The 21116-nt window shown below is 47.2% G+C and overlaps 1 protein-coding gene across 1 annotated transcript in view; it reads left to right on the top strand.

Moving 5' to 3' along the window:
* rhpn2 (rhophilin, Rho GTPase binding protein 2) overlaps positions 1 to 21116 on the top strand; it is a 58891-nt gene that overhangs the window by 19395 nt on the left and 18380 nt on the right. Inside the window, exons 4-11 of the mRNA XM_087995677.1 lie at positions 2357 to 2485; positions 4496 to 4571; positions 6017 to 6094; positions 9531 to 9655; positions 11146 to 11312; positions 14110 to 14297; positions 15268 to 15424; positions 17117 to 17236. Coding sequence (XP_087851803.1) covers positions 2357 to 2485; positions 4496 to 4571; positions 6017 to 6094; positions 9531 to 9655; positions 11146 to 11312; positions 14110 to 14297; positions 15268 to 15424; positions 17117 to 17236 — 1040 coding nt within the window. The remainder of the gene's footprint in view (positions 1 to 2356; positions 2486 to 4495; positions 4572 to 6016; positions 6095 to 9530; positions 9656 to 11145; positions 11313 to 14109; positions 14298 to 15267; positions 15425 to 17116; positions 17237 to 21116) is intronic.

Below are 21116 nucleotides of genomic sequence, written 5' to 3'. Positions count from 1 at the left end.
CCTTTGATTTTTCGAAGGTGCAGGCACTGTGCCCTCAGTGAGAACATGAACACGTAGTTCCCCAGCTGGGAGTGTTCTCCTGGCTCCTGATCAAACATAGCAAGGACTCTTCAGCTGTCCTGACCTGGCATCACCGTGCCAACCAACAGCAAAGAAGTAAATGCTTGTCCCTAAACCGAGGGACAGCAGCATGAATACTGTCCCTTAAAGCAGTTCCTGCAAAGTGAGGCTTTCTTTGGTTTTTATCCTCCAGCAGTTAGCTCGCTATGGGTACAGTTCCCCAGGGGCTGTCCCTTCCCACTCGAGAAACACAACTCCGTCTCTTTGAAAACACGAGCAGGAGAAGACTATTTAGCCCATGTCTATTCTCAATGTCATAGTTTCATACAGCACGGAAACAGACCCTTCACTCCAACCCAACCATGCCACCAGATATTCTAAATAAGTCGCCTCCCATTTGCCAGCAGTTGGGTCAATCCCTCTAAACCCTTCCTATTCATCAACCCGTCCAAATGCCTTTGTAATTGTACCCTCCTTCACCACCTCCAGGGCACATAGTCCCAGCCTATTCAGCCTCTCTTTCATAACACAAACCCTCAACCCTGACAACCTCTTTGTAAATTCCCGCCTCAGGCAACTGACTGTGTGGAGTTTGCACGTTCTCCCCGTGTCTGCGTGGGTTTCCTCCGGGTGCTCCGGTTTCCTCCCACAGTCCAAAGATGTGCAGGTCAGGTGAATTGGCCATGCTAAATTGCCCATAGTGTTAGGGGAAGGGGTAAATGTAGGGGAATGGGTATGGGTGGGTTACTCTTCGGAGGGTCGGTGTGGGGCTTGTTGGGCCGAAGGGCCTGTTTCCACACTGTAAGTAATCTATTCTAATCTTAAATCTTTGTTAAACTTGAGAGGGTTTAGAAATGTCCTTCCTACAGAAGGACAACCAGAAGTGAATGCAGTAATCCCAAAGTGTTCTAACCATGTCCTGTACAGTTCAAGATGACCTCCTGACTCCTAGACACAATGGTCTGACCAACAAGGGCGGGGGGTGTTGGTGGTGGAGTTGGCGGTGGGGTGGGGGGGATTTGGTGGTGGTGGTGGTTATATAGACCGCAGCATGGAAACAGACCATTCAGCTTAACCATCCACCTTCAGTTGTTATTGCTCTATTGGCACCCCCTCCTGTCTTTCTCCTCTAGATCTACCAAGAAAACCTCGATTCACTTCGGTCTCATGAATTTGTCTGGTTTCTCCTCCAATCCATCTACACTATTCACTCTGATCAGTGTGGACAGCAGCCATTCCAGCATTGATCCCTGAGGAATACCACTTCTCAGGGGAGATCCGCCTGCTCACTGTCCACTGATCCCTGATGAGCTCTCCTGGTATTTTCTGTGCCTTTCCAATGGCCGCCTCCTCCACATTGCCCGGTCACAAGCCAGGGTTTGCCATGAGCCAGTGGCGATGTTTGACCTCTTTGAGGACATCCCTAAAGTGTTTCTGCTGTTCCTCGTGGGAGCCTTCTGTTGTGACCGAGATCAGCAGTCAGGGGGCAGGAGTAAGAGCATCATCCCTTTCTGAGGGGAGTTGGTTTTGAGTGGTTGGCACGTCGATGCTGGGAGGTGATGATGCTGTTGTGAGACTGCCTCTCACACCACTGGATTCGAACAATGAAAAGACACCCAATGGTAGCCCTTCTCCTGAGATTCCAAATGCCAGCTGTAGGCTGTCCAACTCTCTGAAGTCTATAGGAGGATCACTGCTGCTGGTAAACTGTGACCTCAACCAACAAGAGGAGCAGGCCGTTCAGCCCATTGAGTCTGCTTTCTATTCAGTAAGATCATGGCTGATCTGATAATTCCCAACTCCACTCTCCAGCCTTTCCCCCACAGCCCTTGATTCCATTCATGATTAAAGATCTGTCAGTTTTAGCCTTGTATTTATATTTATATAGGCAGGAATGTACTAATGACCCATCCTTCTCCTTTGTCTTGCCCAGTGGTATAAAGACCAAAGGAACAGGCTTTGTCTTTGAATGTTCTGTTCTGGTGGGTCATCAGAGGATTCGGGAGGAGTGGGCTGTATTGGAAATATCTTTCCAATGATTCCTGATGAAGGGCTTTTGCCCGAAACATCGATTTTCCTGCTCCTCGGATGCTGCCTGACCTGCTGTGCTTCTCCAGCACCGCTCTAATCTTGGAAATATGTCTATCTGATTTGGATGACCCCCAGCCCCACAGGGCTGTGGCCCTGGGAGACTAATGAGGGCTGACGGGCTGTGAGGGTGTGGATGGGTAATGTCTGTCTCACTACATTTACCTGGAGCAGGCAGAGAGTGAGACTCCTGATTGTGTGTCCACAGGGCGACTGACAACAGTAAGGTGCGGGAAACAGTGCTGTTGGAACTGAGCTTTGTCAATTCAAACTTGCAGCTGCTGAAGGAGGAACTCGAAGGATTAAACAGCTCTGTTGAAGTTTATCAGAATGAAAAGTGAGTTCTCAAAACTAACCAATGGGGTAGGCTTCTGGGTCTGGGTGGGATACGCTTCAGAGGGTCATTGTGGACTCAGTGCTACTCCACATTGTAGACCTTCTATTATCACCATGACCATTCCCATCACCCTCTGCGGTTCTCTCAATGAGACTTTCCTCCCAATGACTGGGGTCTGTCTAGGTGGTCTGTCTGGGGTCGGGGCTGGGATATATCTGGGGTGGGGGATGGAGTCTGTACAGAGTGCCCTGATTGAGACTGACAGGTAGCATTTGTGTGGCTCAGGCTCAAATCACTTTTTTTCTGGATTATCTTTAAGTAAGAATTGATCATGGGCCATTCAGTCCCTCTCCCTGCCCTGTCCCAATCTCCGTTGAATTCCTCTTCCTTCAGCCCTTCTTGCCTGAGTTTAAAGGTGTATTTGTCCCTCAATCCTGGGACTAACGAGTTTCCTCAGGGTCTAATCCCCCCACTATTAACACTCAGAAATTGAATTGGACTCATCACATAAACACTGGCTGTAACAGGGGCTCAGAGGCTGGGAGTCCTGCAGCAAGTAACTCACCTCCTGACCCCCCAAAGCCTGTCCACCATCTACAAGGCGCAAGTCAGGAGTGTGATGGAATACTCCCCACTTGCCTGGATGGGAGCAGCTCCAACAACACTCAAGAAGCTTGACACCATCCAGGACAAAGCAGCCGCTTGATTGGCACCGCATCCTCAAACATCCACTCCCTCCACCACCGATGCTCAGTAACAGCAGTGTGTACCATCTACAAGATACACTGCAGAAACTCACCAAAGATCCTCAGCCAGCACCTTCCAAACCCATGACCACTTCTATCTAGAAGGACAAGGGCAGCAGATACATGGGAACACCACCCCCTGCAAATTCCCCTCCAAGCCACTCACCATCCTGACTTGGAAATATATCACCGTTCCTTCAGTGTCGCTGGGTCAGAATCCTGGAATTCCCTCCCTAAGGGACATTGTGGGTCAACCTACAGCACATAGACTGCAGCTGTTCAAGAAGGCAGCTCACCCCCACCTTCTCAAGGGGCAACTAGGGACGGGCAATAAATGATGGGCCAGCTGCTGACAGCAACATCCTGTAAATAAATTTTTAAAAGCCCTGACTCTGTAAAGGGTAGTCTAACTCCAAATTGCACACCGGGCTAATCTACTGACTCTGTCCTTTGTGGAAACTGAGGTTCAGAGTAGGAGGAAGAGGTAGGGAGGGAGAGGATTTGGGAGGAAAGGAGTAGGAGGGTTTGCTAAGACATGGGAGAAGGAAGGGACTGCTGATAACTGACCACCTTATAAGTGAGGGGCATTCACCAGGGCGAGGAAGAAGACCTGGAGAGAGGCCCTTTTTGCTGAGTGCCCTGAACAATCAGTGTCTGTGCCAGTCTCCCTGGCACCGCACAGTGGAATGTACTGGCAGGATTCACTCCATGCCCATTCAGTGTAACTCAACCTTGTTCAAATCCATCAGATACTGTGATGAAAACCCTCATTGTGTCCTGATCTCACCAACTCTGCCTAAATTTCACTAATCTCCGCGCAGCAAGAGTTTCTCTTGTTCTCTTTCTCGCTGACTCTCTTTTCAAGGTCACTGCAGCCAGTTCCGTCGCCGATCCTTTTCAGTAAAGTTTGTGCTTTGCTTCTGCTTCTGAAACTTTAACACTTTAAATCCTGTCCCCAAACCCAGGGAAATGTGAGCTGTTTAATATTAACAATCCACCTTATACCTGTTGGGCTTGGATTTGAATTGGTCTCTTCCCGATCCCTCCCTCATTTTGACATGCTGATTAATTGTACTGATGGGGTTATTTGATGACAAACAGTATTTTCTTTTGCGATTGGATGGACAGTATAATCCTGCCTCACTGGGATACCAGCCACAATGTGCACTGGTTGGGTCAGGATTTGATTTCAGAGATTTGTAAACTGACTGTTGCACCCACTGTCAGGATTTGCCTGAGTGTGTCTGTGATTTTTTTTTTGCAGGGCTGCACTCTGTTTTCCACTCATTCCACTGGGACTGAAGGAGACAAAGGAAGTTGACTTTGTGACGCCTTTGAGGGTAAGGCCAGAGTTGCTTTGGCTGTCAAGGAGATGGTTTCCTAGGCAACCAAACTTCTATTTATCCTGGATTTCATGTTGAAACTTCAAATTGGAGCTTGCATTTCCATAGCACCTTTTACCATCTTGGGGCATTCCAAAGGACTGATGTGAGATCACAGTAGGAGTGCAGGAAATCAAGCATGTGATGTTAGTACAGCAAGATCCCACAAACAATATCATCTGACCTTCTTTACAAAATAACTTTGTCTGTGTGTCTGGTAACAGTTGGATGGGGGAGAGCTCCCTACCTGGGATTATTTATGGCTATCCGAGGAAATGGACACATTTTAAAATTGAAACAAAGATCCCAGTCAACATGAACTAGTACATTTTCCATGGCAAAGCTTCTAGTACACGCCAACGACTCTGCACCTGCCCCTCACTGGAATCAGTTTTGTTTTCTCTTTACTATGGGTTTTCCTGCAAATTATTCTTAGTGCAAGACAAAAAGTTTTTAGAAAATGTCTTTTCTCATCAACATTCCAGTTCTATACCAAATAACTGAATGATAAAGGTGATATATAAATGCAGGTGGTGGATGTTGAGGAATCCTGTGTTACTGTTGTGTAATAAATGTCAATACTGGGCCTTGGAGGAGCAGGAGCACTGAACCCCTGGGGAGGAAGGCCCCCCCCCCCCTGTGGGGTATTAGGGATGCCCCAAGGACGCCTCCTGCGGCGCATAGTGTGACAGGGACACCCCACCCCCTCCCAGGGATGTGTGGGGTGATGGGGACCCAAGGGGTAACAAAGTGAATCGCATTCCTGTGATGTGCACAAAGTATTTGCTGCTGTCACAGACAAACATCCATGAGATCCCTGTGTGTGACCAATTCGATTTCCTGGTCCATTTACATAGGAACAGGACCAGGCCATTCTGCCCCTTGAGACTGTTCCACCATTCAGTGAGATCATGGCTGATCGGTGGCCTAACGCCACACACTTCCCTGTGACCCATATCCCTGAACACCTCCACTTAACAAACCTGTATCTATCCCATATTTAAAACTAACAACGAATCCAGCATTCACTGCTGTTTGTGGAAGAGAGTTCCAAACCTCTCCTTGCCTTTGTGTGTAGAAGTGCTTCCTAACATCTATCTGTATTGGTCTGACCTTCATTCTCAGACTACGGGTTAGGTTTTTAATGGCACATTTTCAAAAATCACTGACACCTGTCTCTTAACTCAGTGAGTTTTGGGTGATGGATGGAATTGGAAAAGGGGTGGGGGAGGCATTTCTGGAGCAGAATAGGAACGCGATGGTGGTGAAGACCAGGTGGTCCGTAAATTTTCTGTGACTGGTGTCCTTTCTCATTTTTCTTGGATTTCACCCACGTGAGCTTGCATTTACTCTCTGTCAGCTCCTTATGCCCTCTCAGTGCTTTATGTTTCTCATTCCTACAGGATTTCATTGAGGAACACTACGGTGATGATCCAGCAGAATATGAGGATAAGATCCTGGATCTTATGGACCTGCGGCAGGTTAGGACTCAGATCATGGGAGAATTGGGTTGGCCCTTCCATGTACAAGGGAGACCTGTGCTAACCATTCAGAGGCGAGCCAGTGGTCTGTAATGTGTAGATGTTACCCCCTAATCCCAATGGAGCTGTGTACAGTGGAAGGAGCAGGCCAGCCATGTGTTGGGGAGGCTGTGGTGCAGTGGGCTAGTAATCCAGAATTCCAGGCTCATGTTCTGGGGCCATAGGTTTGAAACCCATCCTGGCAGATGACGAAACTTGAATCCAGTAAAATGCTAGTCTAATGATGACCATGAAACCATTATCAATTGTCTGGAAAAGCTCCTCTGGTTCATTTAGGGAAGGAAGCTTTTACATGTGACTCCAGACCACAGCAATGTCATTGACTTGTAACAGTTGGGCATGGGCAATAGACACTGGCCTAGCCAGTGACACCCATATCCTGAAATTGAATCAAAATATCCTGGTCATCTCCCTGGAAATGTTTTTCAGTGACAGCAGGAAAGTCAAAAACATCAGAAAGAGGAGGTCACTCAGCCTCTGTAACGTACTCCACCTTTCAATAAGTTCAGGGCAGTTTTTTTTAGATTACTTAGTGTGGAAACAGGCCCTTCGGCCCAACAAGTCCACACCGACCCGCCGAAGCGTAACCCACCCAGTCCCCTACATTTACCCCTTTACCTAATACTACGGGCAATTTAGCATGGCCAATTCACCTGACCTGCACATCTTTGTGACTGTGGGAGGAAACCGGAGCACCCGGAGGAAACCCACGCAGACACGGGGAGAATGTGCAAACTCCACACAGTCAGTCGCCTGAGGCGGGAATTGAACCCGGGTCTCTGGCGCTGTGAGGCAGCAGTGCTAACTACTGTGCCACCATGCCACCCACTTTTTTTTAAAATTAATCATAAAACTTAATTAAGCAAAATAATATTCTATATGATTCTACACTAATATGTTTAACATACATCTTTTAAAATAAGACAGTTCACCTTTATTACTGAACCATATATGACAATCATTTACTCTATTTCAGACCCTCTTTACTGTTAAAACTTGCAATTTTGATGGTTTGCAGTCAGTGACTGTGAATCTCTAACCACTTGTTTCACATTGATCTCCTTGAAAAGAAAAGTTCTAGTTATAGACTCAGCCCCATTTTACTGTGTGCCTCCATATCCCTGAACTGCCCCCATCCATCAGGAATCTGGTGCGGTTGCTTTGAATATTCTCAATAATCCAGCAACCCCCCCCCAACATGCACCCCCCCCCCCACGCGTGCACTACCTTGCGCGCACACCCCCCCCGTGTGCACCACCCCCCTGCACCACCCCCCACATCCCCTGCACTTCCCACACCCCCCCCCCACACGCACCACCCCCCCGCGTGCAAGAGAATTCCAAATGCCTCCTCACATTCAGCTTAAATGGGAGATTGCATTCTTTGCCGGTGTCTCCCTCGTTCTAGATTCTTCCAGCTGGGTAAACGTTTTCTCAATGTCTAGCTCCTCAGAGTCTTTTGTGTTTCCAAGAAGATCACGTCGTATTGTTCCAAATAATGACTATGGCACCAATTTACTTCAGTTCACTTTGTAAGATGACAGCTATATCCCAGGAGTCAGCTGAATGAAATTGCACTGAACTGTCTCAAATGCAAGTATATCTTTCCTTAAGAAAAGAGATTAAAACTCTATATAGTACTCCAAATGTAATCTCACCAAAGGCAGTTCAACAAGAATTCTCTATTTTTACACTCCCATTTCTTGTGCACTGAAGGACAGCATTTAGTTTACCTTACTAACTACTTGCTGTGCATGCAGACTAATGTCTAGTTGTGGTATAAGAACAGACATTAGAGGTTTGTTGATGGTGATCAATTGGAGGTCTCTTTTTGTTACCCATGTTCAGATTGGCTAATTCAGAAAGCTGGATTTTATTAGGAATCCTCTAGATATGTCAAGACTGCATTGACTCAGAGAGATGTACAGCATGGAAACAGATCTTTCAGTCCAACCTGTCCATGCCGACCAGTTATCCCAACCCAATCTAGTCCCACCTGCCAGCACCCGGCCCATGTCCCTCCAAACCCTTCCTATTCATATACTCATCCAGATGCCTTTTAAATGCTGTAATTGTACCAGCCTCCACCACATCCTCTGGCAGCTCATTCCATACACTTACTACCCTCTGCATGAAAAGGTTGCCCCTTAGGTCTCTTTAATATCTTTCCCCTCTCACCCTAAACCTATGGCCTCTAGTTCTGGACCCCCCCCCCAACTCCAGTGAAAAGACTTTGTCTATTTATCCCTATCCATGCCCCTTATGATTTTATAAACTTCTATAAGGTCAACCCTCAGTCTCTGATGCTCCAGGGAAAACAGCCCCAGCCTGTTCAGCCCCTCCCTATAGCTCAAATCCTTCAACCCTGGCAACATTCTTGTAAATCTTTTGAGTTGATTAGTGAGGAAACTATGTTGAAAATACAAACATTTCTCGGACTCTGAACAAAACTGCAAGGGGCAGTTGGCAGTTGACACTGTAAAGTCAGATGTCTGACAAAGCCAGGCAAGGCAACAGCATCTTTCACTTGCTGAAGGTCATTCAGGAAGCAGTTACATTGTTAACAATACAATTCCTCCTGCTGAGTGCAAGGCCAGATATCATCAGCTCATTTTCATGTCTAATGGAGAAAATGTGAGATTCTCTAGATTATTGTGAAAGGGCTAGCATGTGAATGGCTGGTGGAATGGCCTCATGCTAAGCATAAAACTGACAGAGGTGTCTCCATTTACTGGTGAAACCAGCACTAGGGTCCTTCAGCATGTGATAATCTCAAATAAATCCAGTTGGAAAATCAGGAGCAACATTTCTCCCCCCCACCCAGAGAGCAGAGAGAATGTAGGGGATACACAGTGATTGGGAGAGGTGGAGGGGAGTTGCATCGACGCATTGAAAGGGGAAGCTGGACAAACACGAGGAAGCACGTAATGGGAGAATTTACAGATGATGAGAGATTGAGCAGCATGAGGAGATTCGGGTGGAGCATTGGCCCCAGCACAGATCAGACGGGCCAAATGGCTGTACCTCTATGATGCTAACTTTCTGTGGGGAAAGCTGAATGTTCCCAACACTTAGATTCAGGTATCTCAGAATTGTTACAGCACAGAAAGAGGCTTTTCAGCCCATCCTACCTGTACTGACAGAATAGCACTTCTGAGTGCAGTGTTTGAGTTGAAGAGGGGTTCTGGGGCTCCCTGTACTCTGTCTGCAGCTGCCTTATCCTAAACAGTGAGCTGGTGCCGGAGTTACCAATGTGAATGAGTTTATTCACTCAGGAGGGACAGGAAAGGCTCCTGCTCACTGAATGAATGTGCCTGTGTGGTATAGCATTGCTCCTGTGTTGGTGTCTGATTGAAATCTGCCCTGTGTATCTCCAGGCTGTCCGCACTCCGAGTCGGAATGCCCTGGGTGTCGACTTGCTGATATCCTACTACAATCAGCTCAGCTTCTTGGAGAGTCGTTTCCTACAGCCTAACAAACACCTGGGTGTCTTCTTCACCTGGTAATGAACCATAGCTCTCGGTCTCTCGCTCAATCCCCTCCCCCACACCCACTTCATTGAACATACATGTTAAACCTGTCTTTCCAGCCAGCTCAATGCTTGTCTTTAGCTTTGTTAATGAGAATATTAGCATTTTGGGGCAGTTCTTTAACCACTTCTACATCTGATTAAGAATGTGCTTTTATATTGAGTTCCACATGTGAAAACCACATTCTAAGTGCAGTGGGTCTGTTGTGCTTTTCCAGCACCACATACTCAACCTTAATCTACAGTCCTCACTTTTGCCTATTCTAAGTGCAGTGCTGAGGAAGCACCGCGCAGTGTCGGAGGGTCAGCGCTGAGGAAGCATCGCGCCATGTGGGACGGTCAGCGCTGAGGGAGCACCGCGCCATTTGGGTCAGCGCTGAGGGAGCACCTCGCCATGTGGGTCAGCGTTGAGGGAGCACCGCGCCATTTGGGTCAGCGCTGAGGGAGCACCGGGCCATGTGGGAGGGTCAGCGCAGAGGGAGCACCGGGCCATGTGGGAGGGTCAGCGCTGAGGGAGCACCGGGCCATGTGGGAGGGTCAGCGCTGAGGGAGCACCGGGCCATATGGGTCAGCGCTGAGGGAGCACCTCGCTGTGTGGGAGGGTCAGCGCAGAGGGACCGCGCCGTGTGGGAGGGTCAGCGTTCAGGGAGCGCCGCGCCGTGTGGGAGGGTCAGGGCTGAGGGAGCGCCGCGCCGTGTGGGACGGTCAGGGCTGAGGGAGCGCCGCGCCGTGTGGGACGGTCAGGGCTGAGGGAGCGCCGCGCCGTGTGGGACGGTCAGGGCTGAGGGAGCGCCGCGCCGTGTGGGACGGTCAGGGCTGAGGGAGCGCCGCGCCGTGTGGGACGGTCAGGGCTGAGGGAGCGCCGCGCCGTGTGGGACGGTCAGGGCTGAGGGAGCGCCGCGCCGTGTGGGACGGTCAGGGCTGAGGGAGCGCCGCGCCGTGTGGGACGGTCAGGGCTGAGGGAGCGCCGCGCCGTGTGGGACGGTCAGGGCTGAGGGAGCGCCGCGCCGTGTGGGACGGTCAGGGCTGAGGGAGCGCCGCGCCGTGTGGGACGGTCAGGGCTGAGGGAGCACTGCGCAGTGTCGGAGGGTCAGCTATCTGTCTGCTTGGTGGGGGGTGTTAAAGATTGCAGCATCATTACAGGGTGAGTAGGGGTGTCTTGATCTGTACTTATCCCTTGAACAAAAACAGCTCCTCTATTGAGGTGCATTCCAGCAGTTCAAAAGGACAGGTCACTACCACCTTCTCAAGGGCAACTAGAGACAGTCAATAAATGCTGGCCCAGCCAGTGACACCCACATCCCACAAATAAATTTTAAAAATAGTGTTTTGATTAAGTCCTCCAGTGGACTGCTACTGAGATACAAGAGGTTTTTTGTCAAAGTCTTGTTCTTTGATTGCTGTAAGATTTGAATTGTTTCCCCTCCCTGTGATTGTGATCGGACTGCTCTTCCTATTCCTAGGTATGACTCCTTTACTGGTGTGCCTGTATGCCAGCAACACCTCTCTCTGGAGAAGGCCAGTATTCTGTTTAATATTGCAGGTCTGTACACTCAGATTGGCACCCGCAGTGATCGCAAGACCCAGGCTGGTCTCGACAATTCCATTGATGCCTTTCAGAAAGCAGCAGGTCAGCATTCACACTGACCCTTTCCCCAACCCCTCACTCCCACATCCCAGACCCTCTTATCCTGGCATCTTCACCCAACACACTTGGCTACTGACTTGGTAATTTCTGTTTATTCAGCAGGGTAAGGGTCACTCACTGTGTAATTGTAAAGGGTCAGTGTTTGTTCAGCAGGGTAAGGGTCACTCACTGTTAACTGTACAGAGTCAGTGTTTGTTCAGCAGGGTGAGGGTCACTCGCTGTGTAACCGAACAGAGTCAGTGTTTGTACAGCAGGGTGAGGGTCACTCGCTGTGTAACTGTACAGGGTCAGTGTTTGTTCAGCAGGGTGAGGGTCACTCGCTGTGTAACTGTACAGGGTCAGTGTTTGTTCAGCAGGGTGAGGGTCACTCGCTGTGTAACTGTACAGGGTCAGTGTTTGTTCAGCAGGGTGAGGGTCACTCGCTGTATCTCTCTGGTGTGAATTACCCCCAATGATGACGAACGGTTTGTGTTGGCCATGGTAACTGAAGTGCATGTGTTTGCCATGTTTATGATCCTGGGGAAAGTGGGGCAGCTGCTGTATATGATTCACCAACAAACAGTTCCAGGAATACTGTTGGGAAGAAGTCTGGTCCATTTGGCTGTTTGTTTATAGACACAGGGCTGCTTGCCGTTCTTGTGTGAAATATGAGGCAGCTGTGTGTGTAGCACCTGGGGTGGGATGTAGATAGACAGAAGCTGTTTCCTGTGCTCTCAGCTCTCCTCCAGATTTCTACCCAGGGCTCTGAACTGAACGGAACTGACCAAGATTCCAGTTCTTGAGTTCCTCCAGTGACTAAGTGGAAGTCAGCAGCATGGAATAATCTCAGTGATACTGCCCTGTGAGTACCTTAGCACTCTGTTAGTAATGTAAGAACAAAGAAAGCCACTCAGCGGCATCTTCAGTGGGTTACACTATTCAAGTGGATCCCAACTGATCTGTGTCTTGATCCACTTGGGGTTACATGATCTATGATCCCCTTGCCTCTCAGATCCACGTTTATCTCAGGTTGAGATTTCCCTGTGATTACTGGACATGACTGCTTTCTTGAGGAGAGTTCCAAATCCTTTGCCCCTCTTTGTAAAGTGTGTTCCAAAAGGCTTGAGTCTTTTAAAGGCTGCTTTTGTTCCTGACCCCCTCCCCTCGTAGAAATCTTCCGTCCCCCCCTCAACTCCTTTATTCAGCCTTGCTCAGGAATTGAAGTCCAGCTCCAGCAAGCTATTAGGCAGGTGCTGTTCGAACTGCATGGAGGTGTCCAATGTCAGTGAAAAACACTTGCTGCAAGTCCACAGGGCCTCTGAGACACAGTTACTGTCTCCCCACTTGAGAGTTATTTGCCACAAAGTGAGTATAATCAAGATTCCTATGATGAGGGGAAGAAGAGACAGAGTAGAATGGGTCTGTGCTGATTTTCTTCACTCATGATGTGGACATCACTGGCTGGGCTGACAATTATTACCTGTCCCTAGTTGCCCCTTGGCAAGGTGGGGGTGAGCTGCAGTCCATGTGCTGTAACTAGACCCACAATGCCCTTAGGGAATTCCAGGATTTTGACCCACCGACAATGAGGGAATGATAATATATTTCCAAGGCAGGATGGTTTGGGTGGCTTGGAAGGGAACTTGTGGGGGGGTGGGTTCTCATCTATCTGCTGCCCTTATCCTTCTAGATGGAAGTGGTCATGGGTTTAGGAAGGTGCTGTCAAAGGAATCTTGGAGATTTGCTGCATTGCATCTTGTAGATGGTACACACAGCTGCTACAGTACATTAGTGTTGGAGGGAGGGGATGTTTGTGGATGTGGTGACAGTGAAGTGGGCAGCTTTGTCCTGGATGGTGTCAAGATTTTTGAGTGTTGTTGGAGATGCACCCATTTCAGGTGAGTGAGGAGTATTCCATCACACTCCTAACTTTTGCCTTGTAGATGGTGGACAGGCTTTGGAGAGTCAGGAGGTGAGTTATTCACTGCAGTGTTCCTAGCTTCGGAGTTGCTTTGGTAACCACTGTTTGTGATGAGCCCAATTCAGTTTCTGGTCAATGGTAACCCCCAGAACTTTGATAGTGGGGGATTCAGAGATTGTAATGCCATTGAATGTCAAAGGGCAGTGGGCAGATTGTCTCTTACTGGCGATGATCCTTGCCTAGCATTTGTGAGACACAGATATTACTCACATTAAAAGAAATGAGAGGTAATCTCCTAGAAAAGTACAACTGTTTTAAGGCACTTGCTGGGGTACAGACAATGAAGCTGCCTCCTTGGCTGGAGGCAGTAAGGGCACAGCTTTGGGACAGCATTCAGCAGGGTAGAAAGGTCTTGGGGAAGAAACGTCTGCACTTGATGTTATGAATCTTTGGAAATCTCTAAGCTTTGAGAGGACTGTGAATGCTCAGTCCTGATTGTGTGCAAATTGAGTCTGATGGACACTGAAGTTGAAGGATATGGGAAATTCAGCAACTGTGGTCTGATGGAATGGTAAAGCAGGTTATTGAGTGGTAAGACAGACTGGTGATCCTGTGTCTTATGTTGGACACACCTACATGCTGTATATTCAAGAGAAGTCACAACAACGCAGTGAGTTCCATTAACAAGAGGCTCTGCAAAAACTCTCCATAGTTTTGTTAGCTGCTGTCTGTTCAGTTCCTCTCTCTGGGTTATGTTATTTATCTTTGAGACAGTTAGGGGATTGTGGGACTGGATGAGAAAGAAATTAATGGGCAGTGTGAGGCTCTGTCTGTGTGCTCCCTAGATCCCACCTACAGTCTTGACATCACTGTTTTCAGGGGTGCTGAATCACCTGAAGGAAACCTTCACACACACCCCGAGTTTCGACATGAGCCCCTCGATGCAGAACATGCTGATCCGCTTGATGTTGGCCCAGGCTCAGGAGTGTGCCTTTGAGAAAATGGTTCTGCCTGGAATCCACAACCAGTTCTTCAACCTGCTGCGGGTAGCACAAGAAGCTGCCAAGGTAGGTGGCATTGTTCAGTTTATATCATTGGGCAGGCAGTTATTTCCCATTGCCCCTGAAGGTGGTGGTCAGCCATCTTGAATACAACTGAATGGCAGCTCACAAACTGAGTCAGCCACATTACTCTGGGTCTGGAGTCACATGTAGGCCAGACCAGGGAAGGACGGCAGATTTCCTTCCTTGAAGGACATTAGTGACTCAGATTTCTCAATATTCTGTCATTAAATGGTCACTATTAGGACTACTTTTATTCCAGATTGATTTAATAAAAGCCATTTAAATTCTCCCAACTACTACAGGGGGATTTGAACTTCTACACTGAGGACATTAACTAGGTCTTGGGATTATTATTTATTCCTTTCATGGGATATGGATGCCCATCCCTAAATGCCCAGAGGGCAGTTAAGAGTTTACCATATTGCTGTGGGTCCAGAGTCACATCTAGGCTAGAGCAGGCAATGATGTCCCTAAAAGGACATCAGTAAGCCAGACAACATTCAATAACAACTGACATTCCCAGATTGTTATTGTATTCAGGTAACACCATTTCCTTTGGGATTGGAATCAGTGCTCCCAGAATTTTAGCCTGAGCGTCTGGATTACTGCCTCGCATTGCTCGTTTAGTAATGAGACTGCCCTGTTTGCCAGGCCCCTCCCTACTCAATACTGCTTGGTGCTGATTTGCTGGGATGTGGGCATCGCTGGCTAGGCCAGCATTAATTGTCCATATCTAGTCATCTGTGGGAACACCCTCGTGGGGGATCAGGAGCTGGCAGCAGGTAAGTGAAAAGTGATTAGGACAACCCGATGTCCCAGAGTGTTGGCAATCAATGATGCATATCTGAAACAGTCACTGTCATTTGGGGAACACTTCAGGTGAATTGCACTCAACTCGAGTGATTGCTGATTTTGCAAATGGAGGTTTTTTCACAGATGGACTTGGTTAATGTTTTTGCTCTGGATTTTCTAGGTGTCTGACGTGTACAGCACTGTTCATCAGTCCATTACACAGGCTCCGATCAAGGAGCATGTCCCTTTAGCCTGGTCATACACTGTGCAGGTCAAGCTGGAACATTACAGAGCGCTGGCTCATTACTTTGTGGCTGTAGCAATGCTGGATCATCAGTGTGAGTACTGTGCGCTGTCAGCTGGGTGTGGGCACTGTGGCTGCTAAGCAAAAACAGCAATCGTTGGAGAAATTCGGGTCTGAGAGCATCTGTGGATGCAGTTCTGAAGAAGGGTCCTTTGACTCAAAACATTGACTCTGTTTCTCTCTCCACAGGTGCTGTCAGAGCTGCTGAGTTTCTCCAGTAATTTCTGTTTTTGTTTCCGATCCCCAGCATCTGCAGTTCTTTGTTTTATTTTAGTGGCTGGAAGGAGGCCAGCTGTAAATATTCACTTTCTGCAGTCAAATAGCCCATCCATAACAACCATCACACACAGGCAGTAGACTGGAAATCAAGGCCCACTGTTCCCAGAATCATCCAGGGCAATCAGCAACTGTTGCCCTGTCACTCCACTAGTGAAAACTCCTGATGAAGGCTCTTGCACAAAGCATCGATTCTCCTGCTCCTCTGATGTTGCCTGACCTGCTGTGCTTTTCCACGACCACACTCTGGACTCTAATCTCCAACATCTGCAGTCCTCACTTTCTCCTAGTTAAAACTCCAGCCTCTTCTAAAGCCCTTGTATAAGCACATGCTGATTGAACCACAAAAACATGGGTATTATAGACGGAGGGAATGACAGGGAAGGTAGTTTAGCGTTCCCTGTCCACAGAGATTACTGAGGTGATCCGTTTGCTGACTAAGGAAGCTGCCTCTCCATTTCCTTTTCAAGGTTCTTTTAATTGTTTGCAGGAGGCACAGGGTCACTGCTTCACACTAACAAACACCTCTGATTTATTCATTTAAATCACAATTTACAGCATATGGTGAGGGGAAATAAAATGGCTCTTCTCAGACCTGAGATGGTGTTTACTGAGGAGAAAAAATGGCAGCTTCCCTTATTAGGGTTAGAATCTCTACAGTGTGGAAACAGGCCCTTTGGCCCAACAAGTCCACACTGACCCTCCAAAGAGTATCTCACCCAAACCCATTTACTCATGCACATAACTTATACATCCCTGAACACTTTGGGCAGTTTAGCATAGCCAATTCACCTAGGCTGCACATCGTTGGACTGAGGAAACCCATGCAGACACAGGGAGAATGTGCAAAATCCACACACAGACAGTCCCCAAGGCTGGAATGGAACCTGGGTCCCTGGTGCTGTGAGGTAGCATGCTAGCCACTGTGCTGCCCCTTCTGGAGGTCTGATAGTTTCTAATGAAATGTTCACACCCACAAGCCATCAGTTGCCTGGGAGCCAATCACAGTTGTTGCCATCAATAACTGGTCACCATTTCACAGACCAATCAGCTCCTTGTTGCTGACTGAATCTCCCTTTGTAACACAGCCTCTTGCTCCAGCTCTGCTTTGATGGGGAAGCAGTGTAAACTGCACTAACAATCCATGTCAGATTCCTTTTGAAAGGTACAGCAATCCTTCAGCATTCCTTGACTTTTAAAACAGCTCTTCTACTATTTCAGTTCACAATCTGTAACACAAATATGAAAAGATACTGTGTCTATGTAACTCAGTGTCGTATTTGTGTACAGTCTTGAGAGGCTGAGAATTAATCAGTGTGTATTGCAAAGGATAATCTGTAGCTGTTCATTAGTAGTTCATTAGCAGTAACGTCCACTGTGTTTGTGTTGTCTCTCCGTGTGGCGGTGCTGTGTTCACTATCTTTGTGTTCTCTCCCTGTGCCTGTTGTAGTGAATTCCCGGGATGACACTGACCAACAGGAGATGCTTCTCTACCAGCTCTATGATGCAATGCCTGATGGCCTCGCACCACTTTCCATTCTGAGAAGCAAAGAGGAACGTAAACGTGTTGGTAAGAAACAGCAGCCTTTAGTTCAGATATCCGTTTCCAGCACACGGGGTTCCGCCTGTAAGAATTGCTTGTTGAGAAGCTAATGGAATGGTTTCGAGAGAGCTTCTTACAGCAACACTTTACAGAACCAACTGGAGGGCAGGTTATGTTAGACTTGGTGTTCTGTAAAGTGACAACATTAATTAATGACCTCAAAGAGAAGGCATCCCTTCAAGTTTCACAGAGTGAGGTGGGTTTTGAGGGAAGTGTATCAGAACCGGAATGGTCTTGACAAGGTGCTTGTGGAAAGGATGTTTCTTTTTGTGGGTCAGTCCAGTCCACAACTAGGGGGCAGTGTTTTTAAATTAGGAATCACCTTTTTAGGACCGAACTGAGGGGAATTTATTTGAGGGTTGAGACACTTTGGAACTCTGTCTCGAAAGGTGATAGAACATTACAGCGCAGTACAGGCCATTTGGCTCTTGATGTTGCACCAACCTGTGAAATTAATCTGATGTCCATCTAACCTATACCATTCCATTATTATCCAAATGTATGTACAATGTCCAGTGAAATACCTTTAACGTTGGAGAGTCTACTACTGTTGCAAGCAGGCTGTACCATGCCCTTACTACTCAGTAAAGAAACTACCTCTGATATCCCCTAAATCTATCGCACCTCAATTTAAAGCTATGTCCCTCATGTTAGCCCTCACTGTCCACACTATCTAACCCTTTGATTATCTTATACGTTTCGATCAAGTCACCTCTCAACCTCCTCTCCAATGCAAACAGCCTCAAGTCCCTCAACCTTTCTTCATAAGACCTTCCTTCCATACCAGGCAACATCCTAGTAAACCTCCTTTGAACCCTTTCCAAAGCTTCCACATCCTTCCTATAATGCGGTGACCAGAACTGTACGCAATACTCCAGGTGCAGCCTTACCAATGTCTTGTAAGCTGAAGCATGATCTTGTGGCTCCGAAACTCACTCTCCTTACCAATAAATGCCAACACGCCATATGCCTTCTTAACAACCCTATCAACCTGGGTGGCGACTTTAGGGGTTTATGCACCTGGACACCGAGATCTCTGTTCAGCTAAACTGCCAAGAATTGTACCATTAGCCCAGAATTCTGCATTCCTGTTACTACTTCTGAAATGAACTATCTCGCATCTTTTCGCATTAAACTCCACTTGCCACTTCTCAGCCTAAATCTGTATCTTATCTCTGTCCCTCTGTAACCCGCAACACCCTTCGGCACTATCCACAACTCTGCCTACCTTAGTGTCATCTGCAAATTTACTAACCCATCCTTCTACACCCACCTCCAGATCATTTATAAAAATGACAAACAGAAGTGGCCCCAAAACTGGTAACTGAGCTCCAGATGAACATTTCCCATCAACCACCGCCCCCTGTCTTGTTTCAGCTAGCCAATTTCTGATCCAAACTGCTAAATCACCTTCAATCCCAAAACACTCTATTTTTTGCAATAGGCGAAATAGGCGACCGTCTGGAACCTTATCAAATGCCTTCCTGATGTCTATATATACCACATCCACTGCTTTACCTTCATCCACCTGTTTTGTCACCTTCTCAAAGAACTCAATAAGGTTAGTGAGGCATGACCTACCCTTCACAAAACCGTGTTGACTATCCCTAATCAAATTATTCCTTTCCAGATGATTATAAATCTCTTAACATTTTCCAACACCTTACCCACAACCGAAGTAAGGCTCACTGGTCTATAATTACCAGGGTTGTCCCGACTCCCCTTCTTAAACAAGGGAACAACATTTGCTATCCTCCAGTCTTCTGGCACTAGTCCTGTAGACAATGACAAAGATCGAAGCCAAAGGCTCTGCAATCTCCTCCCTTATCCTCCGAGGATAAATCCCATCTGGCCCTGGGGTCTTATCTACTTCATAGATCTTCCAAAATTACTAAAACCTCTTTGTCAACCTCAGTCCCATCTAATCCTGTAGCCTGTATCGCTATATTCTCACTAACATTGCCCTTTTCCAATGTGAATACTGACGAAATGTATTCATTAAGCACTTCTCCGATGTCCTCCGATTCCACACACAACTTCCCACTACTATCTTTGGCTCTAATCTTACTCTAGTCAATCTTTTATTCCTGATAAAAGGCCTTAGGATTTTCCTTGATCCTATTCGCCAATAACTTCATGTCCCTTCCTGGCTCTTCTTAGCCCTCTCTTGCAATCTTTTCTTGCTAATTTATAACTCTCAAGCCCCCTAACTGAGCTTTCACTCCTCATCCTCACATAAGCCTTCCTCCTCCTCTTGACAACAGCTTGAGTAAACCATGGCTCCTTTTCTCGACAACTACCTCCCTGCCTAATAGGTATATACGTATCAAAGACCCGCAGTAGTTGTTCCTTGAATGAGCTCCACATTTCAAGTGTGCCCATCCCCTGCAGTTTCCTTCCCCATCCTATGCATCCTAAATCTTGCCTAATCACATCATAATTGCCTTTACCCAGTTATACCTCTTTCCTTGTGGTGTATACCTATCCCTGCCCATTGCTTTGTAAACGCAACTGAATTGTGGTGACTACCACCAAAGTGCTCACCTACTTCCAAATCTAACAATTGTAACATCTTACCCAGTACCAAATCCAATATGGCCTCGCCCCTTGTTGGCCTGTCTACATACTGTCAGGAAACCCTCCTGCACACATTGAACAAAAACTGACCCATCTAAACTACTTGAATTATTGTATTCCCAGTCAATGTTGGGGAACAACTACCCTGTTGAGGCAGGTCATTTAATATAGGTTGTGTTTCTTGTTAGGTAGCTAATTGAAGGTTATGTGGGAGTAGATGGGAATGTGGAATGTGAAACACAAACAGATCAGCTGTGATCTTCTTGAATAGTGAAGTGGACATGGGCCAAATAGTCAAATCTTAATCCTAATGTATATATTTGAATGTGCAGGGTTAGAGGAAAGAAGCGGGAGAATGGTTGTGAGGAAAATGTTCATTCAGTGAGCCAGTGCAGACATCGTGGGCTAAATGGCCTCCTGCTGCTGTACTGTAACAAGTCTATAATTAGTTATTATTGCAAATTGGGAATTGTATTTAGAATGCAAATTTGACAGCAAGTGTGAAGAAAGAATAAAGAGTATCCTGCACCCCTTCTGAGAATGAAGTTGCAGATAAATACAAGATGGCCTTCAGGATAATTTCAGGAAGACCTGTCAAGGAAACTGAATAATTCTGACTGTAATGCCGACCCTCACGAGAAGCAGCCAGTCCTTCGTTTCACTAAAACACCAGTTAACCATTCCCTAAGGCTCTCACCTCTGAACCAAACTTATTCTTGGTTCAAGGTTTGTGTAAGGATTTGTAGCTAGTGTGCCAGCTGCACTTGTTGTGGAACTGACCGCTAGACTTCTCCGACCACTCAGATTCATGACAGCCCATAAACAGATAGCCCCGGTCAGACAATAACTCATCAGGACAAAAGACCTAATATCCATCATGTGCAGGACAAACGTGGTGTACAAGATTCCACGCAGAGATTGCACAAAACACAATATAGGACAAACAGGCAGAGAACTATTGATCCACATCCATGAACATCAACTAGCCACTAAATGCCACGAACTAGCTGTTCCTAGTAGCTATACACATAGATGATAAGGACCACTAATTTGACTGGGACAACACAACGATCATAGGACAGCCAGAGAATTCCTAGAAGCATGGCACTCCTCCATGGACTCCATCAATAAAGACATTGACCAAGAGTTAATATACTGACCACTGCAACAAGCAACTGGAAACAGTGGGAACAAAACCAAATAAGTTCCAACAACCAAAGTCAGACTCACTGGTCTATCACTTCCAGGGTTGTCTCTACTCCCCTTCTTG

Source organism: Chiloscyllium plagiosum, unplaced genomic scaffold, assembly GCF_037043375.1.
Source record: "Chiloscyllium plagiosum isolate Xiang-an unplaced genomic scaffold, Cpla_swu_hap1 HiC_scaffold_17, whole genome shotgun sequence".
Classification (NCBI taxonomy): domain Eukaryota; kingdom Metazoa; phylum Chordata; class Chondrichthyes; order Orectolobiformes; family Hemiscylliidae; genus Chiloscyllium; species Chiloscyllium plagiosum.
Note: the sequence above shows the minus strand (reverse complement) of the source record. Positions and strands in the feature narration are given on the sequence as shown.